This window comes from Cydia pomonella, chromosome 8 (assembly GCF_033807575.1).
Source record: "Cydia pomonella isolate Wapato2018A chromosome 8, ilCydPomo1, whole genome shotgun sequence".
NCBI classification, from domain to species: Eukaryota; Metazoa; Arthropoda; class Insecta; order Lepidoptera; family Tortricidae; genus Cydia; species Cydia pomonella.
In genome coordinates, this window is record NC_084710.1 from 15372488 (window position 1) to 15383389 (window position 10902).

Genomic DNA, 10902 nt, shown 5'->3' on the forward strand with positions numbered 1-10902 from the left:
ACCGCTAATTTGAAAAAAAAACTTGCGTCAACAAAAAAAAATGACCGTCTCACAAAATTTCACGAGGATCGGTTGAGAAATGCGACCTCTAGAGGAGAACAGATAGACACTAAAAGCATTTTTGCCCAAGTTGAAGCGGAAACGCTTCACTTGTGTTTTGCGCGCGCTTGGTCAACACACCTTATTGTTTTTTGTATTGTGTAGTATATATTCCACCTAAAAGTACCTACTGACAATTCCCGGTGGACGAAAAGCACCCGCCGCTAAAAGTAAGCTTGCGATTTCCACGCCAGATGTTTCAATTGACCCACGTCTTTGCTTCTTTTAAAGATTTGAAACATTTTATAAAACGTTAGTACGTATTCATCAATTTAGTCGAAGTTTCAAATCCAGTTTAGCTGGCTATCATCAGTCTTATCTTTATAAATACAAACCTATGAACATAACATTGGCAGCATTATAATTATAAACAAACTCTAAAATAAAACCCATTCATTATTCGAATACCTACCTTCATTTCTGTCTGTCCGTATTGTCTTATTTATTTCCTTCATATTTTCCTTCATCGGTGTTATACGCATGTTATGTAAAATTTTATCGTTGTAGGTACATATATATTAACACGAGGTAAAAACAAAACAAACACAAGTGAGGAAATGTACGTTCTTCATATGAGTGAAATATTGCGCTTGAGGAATTTGGTGACCTAATGTAAATTTACGTTTTTGGTTACAAAATTTTAACCCACAATTTACGTACAGTCGAGTGAAAAAATATGTATCGAAAGAATCGTCTCATAAATATGGTACTACGCTCTTATTACACTGGAATAAGATGCTATGGGACATATTTTTGAGTAAGATGTTTACACCCATATTTTTACACTTGACTGTACAGGCAAATTCACGAAACTGGTGAGTGGTGTAAATTACAAAGAGACCGTAATAACCCTTTAATGCGCAATGTAAATTAGAAATAACTTTTCGAATTAATTAACTTACGCTTTCTGTCATTATTATTCATACATTTTTTAATTTTTATTTTTGCATTTTTTCGTAACTAGAATCACTAGGACGACCGGTCTGGCCTAGTGGGTAGTGACCCTGCCTATGAAGCCGATGGTCCTAGGTTCGAATCCCGGTAAGGGCATTTATTTGTGTGATGAGCACAGATATTTGTTCCTGAGTCATGGATGTTTTCTATTATGTATTTAAGTATTTATATATTATACATGTATACATATATCGTTGTCTGAGTACCCACAACACAAGCTTTCTTGGCTTATCGCGGGACTTAGTCAATTTGTGTTAGAATGTGTATTTACGCCATTTTTTGACTGTCTTCCGTAGTTCCAATTCACCAAATATTGGTTTCCGACGGCGAATGCACCATAAAAATACCCGCATTACTAGTGTGTAATATTTGACATGTTGCCTCGCTTTCTCCGGGAACAACTGTGACATCCCTCAACTAAAAAATAAGTTTCCAAATCGATGTCTTATAGATATCAGAGAGAACATTCGTAAAAAAAGTTCCCGACTATAATTAAGAAGTTGGTAAAAAAGTTGGTAAAAAGCAGATTGGTTGCGGAATGTCAACGCATACTGTTAAACCTATCCATTATTTATTAACTCGAGCTAAGTAATGCTTATCATTAAAAGAACGTGTCAGAAGCGTAAAGAACTTGTGTGCTCTTGGCGCAATAGATAGGTTCTACGAGTATATGCATACCTATGTGGTTATTCAGACATGCCACTTATGTAAAGATAAACTAATTCTGAAATTGCAACGTTCAAGAATTACTACCACATATTTGCAATGTCTCATAAGACAACGGAATTATACAGGCTACCGTATACCTAAAAAGCATCATATATATATTGTTATGAAAATAATTGACTAATGAAACTTAAACCCATTTAAATCATTCTCTATATTCTACTAAAGTATAGAATTCACTGTATTGCTACCAGTATTTGCCACCTTTATACAATGCTTTATTATGAATAAAATGTCTATTGGGGCCACATTTCTCTAACGGGAAGTATTAGACTAATATTATTTGTCCATGAACTGTCAAATCGTAGGAGTTACCATGACAACACACTAAAATAAAATTAGACTAATACCGTTCGAGAAATGGGCCCCAGTAGTGGTTATTTCAACTCAGGTTCCAACATAGAACCAGAATTGTAAAGATTTCTCAACCAACCTACAGTAATCTTAACAGAGTGGCAAAGTAATTCCTTTCATTTCACTCGCCCTAGCTCTCTTACCTTACCTAATAAAGCGACAAAATAATGAGTCAAAACGTCTGGTATGAGTGGCCGGGGAACACCGTGTTACACCACACGGTCATAACGCTGCAAGTCATTTGACGTAGATGATGCGTCACAGCAGACTGTTGAACTACAATTCATACCTAGCTCAGCGACCACCAACACAAGAAGCTAACAACTTTAATTAGAATGAAGCCCCCGCTTGGCTTGTTGAATTAACATGAAAGGGCTACAAAGGCTAAATAAATGGACCTGGAGAATACTCTCCAGTAACAATAGAATAAAACTCGGCATCAGTGATCGAGCTTTCAGCCATCCAGTGCTCAGATACTTATACTGATTCGTGAAGAAATTACTAGGTAGCGGCAGGGTGAGCGCAGCTCGATGCACCATGCGCGGGGAGTATAGCCCGTGGCCAATTATTTTTTGTTCGGTAAATGAACCATTAAAAAAAACATTAAAAGTTTTCTTAATTTCTATTTAAAGTTAATTGTTTTAATGTAAAGTACCATTTCTTACTTTTTTGTAATATATATACTTCTGTATGTAAATTAATTTTACCACGAAATAAATGATTTATGATTATGATGATCTTAAAATATCTGTAGCTAATTTGTTAGCACCTTATATAGTCATTAGTACCTACCTTTGAGGGAAATTTCAACCACGAACTTACGCACGCATTTCATTGTGATTCCTGCGCATGACATGCAACAATGCTGTGAATATAAATTAGCAATGATAAAGAAAACTACACACTCACTCATTCATACCAAAATATGCATTTGTACGAAAACAAATCGTCAGGTAACAATCAAAACTCACAAATTGCTTACTACCACAAGTTTAGAGCCGTAATGAGCCATAGTAGTATCTAGGTATCAAAACAAGATTGATTTTAATTTTTGTAAATTATGGGTTTTGGTTGTAACGAAATGTAATGTCGATAAAAAAATCGGAAAGCTGCTCTACCATACCAGGCATCACAGCCGTAACAATAGCTGTAGCCGCTATTATTTCATCATGAGGCAGAGCTATAGTTTTGCCAAAGAATTTGCATGAACAACTCAGATGCAATGCGTTATCGACCCTGATAACGTCGTTTACTTTGAGTAACGCCTACTCATTAGACGCCGCATGAATTCACCATAATCAGCTTCTCACTTGGGTTTGTCTACCGACTTTTTGAATCAGTCTTATTGTGTTCTTTTTATTTCGTGGTTAATTTTTGAACGAGAATTGAATCTAATATTGGTTTATGTTTTTATCAGGCGGTTGATGCTTATACTTTTTCCATTCATAGGAGCGTGTACGTGTTCTGTGAGAAGGCGGAGCGCAACGAGAAAGGCGGTTGGGACTACGAAGTGAAGCCATACAAGCCTGACAGTTTCTTACTTCAAGATATCGCACTGCGGCTGATGCGGTCGCACGCGCCTTGGGACTCCTACGTCAACGAAGGTAGGCAACTCTGCAATAATCTCGGAAAAGCATTATTAGTGTTCGAGAAGGCGACGCGTAAGACTAAAGGCGATTGGAATTATGATGTTAAGGTATACAAGACATCTCAATACGGCTCTGATGCGGTCGTCGCACATGTAGGAAATAGTGGAAGCGACAGGCAGGTAGGCAGACTACGTAACCCACATACACATATACATACTTACTAGGAGTACTAGGGACGCAATGCTTGATACAATAAAATACATAATGTACAATTAAATCCTGAATTATATGGATTAAATCGAACTAATAGGCGTCAATTACCTGAATAACGAGGAGCCGTTTTGAATAAATAAGAAGAGAGTTTTCAGTTTTGAAGGTATAAACTACATTTGCAAATTGCATTTTGGTTATTTTTGAGACATAGGTATGTGAGAATTTAATTATATCTGGATAAAAAATAATGAATACTTTTTACGAGTTTGCCACAAATACCTGCATATTTTGGAACAACTTTGTATAGATATAGATCTTTAACTACATTTTTAACCGACTTCAAAAAAGGAGGAGGTTCTTCATTCGCCTGATTTTTTTTGTATGTATGTTACTCGATATCTCCGAGAATCGTGAACCGATTTTCAGTTTTTTTTTTTGTTAATCGAACGGGATGATGGGGGGAGATGGTCCCGTTGGCACCAAGTCGGGGTCTGAAGATGGGATCTTGGAGAAATCGAGGGAACTCTTCAAATGAAGTCGGTTTTATTTTTTGTTAAAAAGTTTTCTTTAAATATTGTAAGGCTTACAATAAAATAGTCGGAACCGTGTACACTCGTCAATGACGATAAAAATTATATCCGAAAACAAAGTCCGAATATGAATACGCTATTATCCTTAAGCTCTGGCACGCTCTGGTTTCCTTCGATAGTGGTCTCCACACAAAACAATACGGCTAAGTATGGATGGAGTAGTATTTTGTATGGAGACGGCTGCTATATGACGGCACGGCTATCCTAGGAAACCAGAGCTGCGCATACTGGTTATTACGTTCAGTTGACAATCAATTGTCATAGGAGCGTTACTAACGCATTATATCAGGGGTTTTCACTAGTGACTTGAGCACACCGAGCGTGACCCGTAATGTTCTTGTTTGGATTTTTTTTGTGACATTGATTCTGAATAGAAAAAATTATGGAATAGAGATTTTTAAACCCGCATTTGTCCTTAACCGAATAAAGCTGGTCACGATCTCCTGATAGTTCTAATAAATAGGTTCACAAACCTCTTCCGGGAACAGACCAAGCTCCATAACATATGATATTCGGAAGAATTTCAATTTACAAAAATAAAGGTTTTCTCGATTTCCTCTTTCAAAGTTTGATACCATATACTTACGGCTATTAACACAATAAAACTCATTCATTCACTCATGTATCAAATATTAACCTAACAGGAAACAGGATGTAACTGCTTAATTTTATTACTATAATAAAACATTCAGATGTTACGGAAGTTTCCGTTATACAAATAATATTTCAAAAAGGAACGCAAACATGGGAAGTTTACAGAATATTGAAACAATTTACGCACATGATAAGTTCTTGAGGATAACAAGTTCACAAATTACTGAGTGCAATGTACCTAACAGGTAACAGGATGAGTGGTGGAGACATGCATGCATTGGAAAGTAATAATCATGTGAGCCACATCCACATCTCTCGTAAAGTCAGAATTTAAACACACCATACCATATTTAAAGACACCACTGGAATTTCAAGTTTCCATAGCCTACGGTGTCCACTGAACGCCAGATGACCATAATGTTATGTTCATTATTTAACGATAAAATTATTTTAACACATGTCGGAGGTCAATATTATAAAATTCAAATTACTTCAATTGCATGACGTTGTCTTTTAATAAAATCAAATAATTCAGATACGAGTACCTATGTATATTACACATTTATTCAGCAAATACAATATAGATTATAACAGCAGAAAACAGTAGCACCTATGTACATGATAGAGATATAGGTAGGTCGAACGTCAATTAGGTATTTATAGCCAATCAAATTCGCCAATATACTTACTATTGCTAATATCATTATTACACAGCAAACAGACCACCTGATCCTTAGACTATTATATAGCACCATTATTTTTCGTTCTAGGGGATTTTAGATGTAAATTGAGTTTCTAACTATAACTAGTTTCATACGCAACTTCAATATTCTGAATTGATTTATTTCAGGGTTAGAACGACTGCGAGGCGTACCAGGACGCTGGGAGGCACCCCTTGGCGGCTCAGACCGTCTCACCATGGACGTCGGCAACGGAGCCTTCATAGAGGTCTCTCATCCCGCGCCCAGCGGCGACCAAGTGTAAGTGACTTATTCTAGGAGTGTTCTGTTCCTGGTGTGCTAAGTTAGGCGTGCGCGCGATCTTGAATCTCGTGTCTCTTTCGGAATTTTCAGCAAACTAAGTATATTTGAACATATGAACCATAGCCATTGATCGTCGCAGGGACCGCGGCGGGCTGCGCGTGCACTGCGCGCCGGTGGCGGGCGGGCGCGCGGTGTCGTGCGCGGGCGAGGCGCGCGCGGCCTTCGCGGCGCACGCGCGCGCGCAGGCCTACGACTGCGAGCTCGACGCCGTGCTCGACTCCGTCAAGGGCAACAGGAAGGACTGCTTCGTCTCCATCAGGGGTAACTACACATTTACCAACATGTATTACCTATATTTTGTAAAATTGTATTTTATATAATCGTGATATAATAGAGAGCTTTCAGTCGACTACCGTGTTTAGGCCACGAAGCTTGCTGAGCGGCCTAAGGAAGGTACGAGGTTCAAAAGCTTGATTATTACTATTACCACTATTGTGTACAATATCCTTTCTAAAATAATACCTTTTCTACTATTAAACCTAAATAATTTAAGAAAATTAGGTATCTCAATAGTACAAATAACATCAACGCGTACATAATACATATTGGTTAATTTCTTTATAGTTGACTACAGCGTTTGCTTATATATTGTGTTGTGTTAGGAGCCCATACATGAAAAGTACGCAATTACAGTTTGGTATACAAAATAGTAATTCAATCATTACAATCGACGCATAGAAAAAAAGGGTTGACAAAAGGAAACTTATTCCAGACTGAATGAAAAGTTGTTCTATTTTAACATGTGTTATAATATTTTTCACATAGCTTGGGTTCGGTGACAGCTGTAATCTCAATACAATTTGGCATTTAAAGGTTAGAAATTGTATTGAGATGACAGCTGTCACCGAACCCAAGCTATGTGAAAAATATTCTAGATAATAAATGGCGATATTATAATTACAGGTATATCCGACTACCGCGACGGCACGCGCGGCAAGGAGTGGCAGCCGCACGCGGCGCTGGCCGCCGCCGCCGTCATGAAGGCCATTGTTGCCGCCATGGACCCACCGACGGACTAACCTAACTGTTACGACGAGTAATATACCTACGCATAAAGCCAATTGCACCAACCTAACTGACGGACTTATTAACGCCACTCAGCAGTTAACTATGAAATGTCCCGTACAATATAATTTCCCGAACGTTTTAACGGTGACAGACGGTTTGGTGCAATCCTCTCATACTCTCTTCTCTTTATAAATAAAACCATATAATCACACTGTAGAATGGTATAAATGCATGAACGATTGTGCGTCCTACATGAATCCTGGCAAGGTCGCCATGTGAGGGAGGAAGTTTAACCTCCTTATTAATAAAATTTTACATGCATACAAAAATATATAAGACAAAATGACAGAACGAGACAAATGATTAATAGCCAATTAGAGTCAGACCAAGATAAGTTGGCAGCGATTTTGATAGCCCAGACGTGTATTTTAAACGTCAAACTAAGGCTTTATGAATAACGCCATAAGTATATTCCAGAATAAATACAATATAAGGAGAGAAGGTACTACACCGCACCGCTTGTAACTAGGTACTCGCATACGCAGTAAACACTCTCAACTCTCAAATAACACGGTAGTGATTCGATTGCACTACAAATACCATCTACTGATCTATTCGTTTCACTAACTGTGTTTTATTTCAGTGGTTTTAAAATTACATGAACTGATGCATTACTGTTAGGGTAGATAGTAGATAATTCTATTTCATCACTGCCCTAGTAGTAAATTATATCTAGAGGCTCTTCCTTCACTGACTGAATATTTACACTACCTTTCTAGTATTTATTGACATTCCCATGATATACCCTTAAATAAGGTATGACAATAGACATTCACATTATGCCTAAATTTATAAGCCATATACTTAAGATAGTTTTGCCTAGATTAGAATTAAATTGTCAACGACTATAAAGTTTCAATAGTATCAAGAAATTCGTCTTTAGAGTAGTATTAATTTACAGGATTACTTGCCTTAAATTTGGCTGTTATGAAAATTTACATATTTAATGTTTTATCTGATCGATCTAAGATCTATGAATGTGAACTGTCAAATTTCAAGTAGTGAATTGTATACATTTTTCAGTGAGATTTCGTAGATTGTAGGATTAAACTCCATTTTAGGTATATTTATTGTAACCAGTCTGTTACCATAATGATGAGTGTGTGTCAAATGTACAGCTCAATTTGAATCTTCCCCTTTATTGCCTACTTATACAGGGTATTTATTTAGTCACCTGCAATAATTTACGGGCTGAATAAATTACTCTCCCGTAGAAAATGTCAAGTTCAGACAGCCAAAATGTATAAAACAGCCAATTTTTTTTCGCGAATTCGGGGTTGGTCCCATAGTAAAAGTTGCGCAGTATGACCTATATACTCACCCCGTCAATTATTGCAGGTGATTAAATAAACACCCTGTAATTTGCTCTATAGTTTCTGGTCAGCTAATTGTGAGAGTGAGTCGTAGAGTTACTGAAGATAAAAAGAGTTCTGGAAATTATTTCTCACTATAGGCACGGTTAGTTGACTCTAGCACGATTTTATATTTGTTTGAAACAAAAGGGAAAACAACAGTTCACGGCACTAAGTGTTATTTTATAATTAGCATAATATGCCTCTCTATTATGAACGCATGATCAAATTATTTGTAAAATGACCATTATTTATACTGCAGACCATTTAACTCTATAATATTGTCTTAAAGTACTTCGCAAAGTTACGTTTTACAATTTACATTATACACATTGTCACAAATATGACAATAGTAGTGAAAGAGTTTACAAAACTATGTTACCAAAGGTAAATAAAATTATGAATTGCAAGGTAAGACCTGTAAATCCATATTTAATATATTGAGTAAATATTTAATAAATTGTTCCGTTTATATAGAGGTAGGATCTTGGACCCCTTTTTATTATAGGACTTTTAATATTAAGGTCACAAGCACAATATTATACAGGTCGAAATGTAGCAGTGTAATGTTTTAATATTATTATATATTAACATATTTGGCGCCACGCGTCTACACCTTACGAGATTACCACACTGATGCCAATACGCCGCTCCGGTGTGTAAACGAGACGGCGTTATGCACGTATATAGTGATGTCCCGCTCGCACACCGGACCGGCATGCGGATCCTCATCCAATGTGAAGACCACCTTGAACATTACCCACAATGGTTTGTGGGTGTCATGAGTAACAGTGAATGGGTTATTACTTTTTACGATCGGAACGTTACTCTTTCATAGCTTAGGATTTTAAACTGTAGATGTGATTATTGCCCGCCATAATAGGCCTATATCAGGGGTCACCAAATGCCGGGCAATTTTTTTATTTTCTTGTTAATTTAATAAACTCGAGTAGAAATGGACCGCGATGACCATTTTATTTTAAGAACCGGACTTCTATAGATACTAAGAGGTGACCCCTGGCCTATATTTAAAAAAATATGCCTAAATATACAATATTTAAACAAGTTGTGAAGTAAATTATTAATAACCAAAGTTAAGTACATGGCTGTTTCGTTTAATAAACCAGGTCTAGTCGCCTGAATTGTGAAAACCTGTTTAAAATTATTTATATCTACATATAAGTATCACTGTTGTTTGACACATTACATAGTTTTAATAGAATTACATTTTACACAGTTTACTTGAACATGTATTATTTATAATTATAAGACTAGTTAAGATTGCATTGTCTTGAAGCCAATGTAATTTTGTGAAATAGCCCTATTCAAACAGCTGCATAACTAGCTAATGTTTACCTACTTTGGTTACATTGTGTAGTATTCATTTGCATTTTTATTTGCAGTATTGTCAGCTCTGGTAAACTACCTGTCGTCAGCACCGCTAGTAAGTGGTTGACTTGATCAACTTTATTTTAACAATTTTCCAAGCCGCACCAACATACACGGTTTAAAAAAAAAAACAACAAATATATATGCAGTATGTAATATATTCCAATGTGGAGTAAGTATTTCTGCAATGTTCTGCCGAGTGCAGCCCTAGCACCTATCGTAAACCATTGAGTAACTTATACATACTGTGTCTTAAACTGTTTTTGACAAGTTTTCACATATAATAAAATGACATTGATGCATCAAGGCGGTTTGTTTACAAAGGGCCTACCGGAAAACGCGAGTGACGAAATTTAGTCATCTGCCTCTTTATCGCTCGAATAAGCAAGAGATTGTGATGGATTGTGGTAGCGGCGCCCCCTACGCAGAGTCTCTTGTAATATTCCCCATTAATTCAGCTTTGAGGGCTCATTTGAAGTTTCCCGAAGTCCAATCTAATTTGTACCTTAAATCGGATTACTAAGATTGAAATTATATTGGCGCGTATGTGGTCAATAAATCTATTCCTGGAAAAGGGTTAAGGGAATAATGATCAAAAACCTGCAAATTTTAGAAACCAATGTTTAGTATATTCGATGCCAATCAATGGGTGGTTTACCTTCAATAACGACGTGTTTTTGTAATTTAAATGTTTGTTTGTATATTTGTGTTATCCATAATTACCTATATCTACCTATAATTTATATCATGTGTTATTTGTTTTGTAATGAACGCACAAATAAATGAATTCGAACTAATTCTGCATCTTATTTTTCTCTCAAAAATAGCGCCACACGCGCCGTGACAAACTGCGTCCGATTCGCACGTCGTGCGCACTCCGACGTGCGATTTGTCTCGCTCCAAACCTCTCGAGAGACGTGCAAAATTAAAT

General features: G+C 36.8%; 1 protein-coding gene across 5 annotated transcripts in view; it reads left to right on the forward strand.

Moving 5' to 3' along the window:
- Positions 1-10768, forward strand: part of LOC133520667 (uncharacterized) — a 47242-nt gene extending 36474 nt beyond the window's left edge. For all 5 annotated transcript variants that reach the window (XM_061855260.1, XM_061855261.1, XM_061855258.1 and 2 more), the window contains 4 exons: positions 3583-3737; positions 5970-6099; positions 6242-6423; positions 7066-10768. In XM_061855260.1, the coding sequence (XP_061711244.1) occupies positions 3583-3737; positions 5970-6099; positions 6242-6423; positions 7066-7181 (583 nt within the window). In that variant the 3' untranslated portion in view covers positions 7182-10768. The remainder of the gene's footprint in view (positions 1-3582; positions 3738-5969; positions 6100-6241; positions 6424-7065) is intronic.
- The last annotated feature ends 134 nt before the right edge of the window (positions 10769-10902 follow it).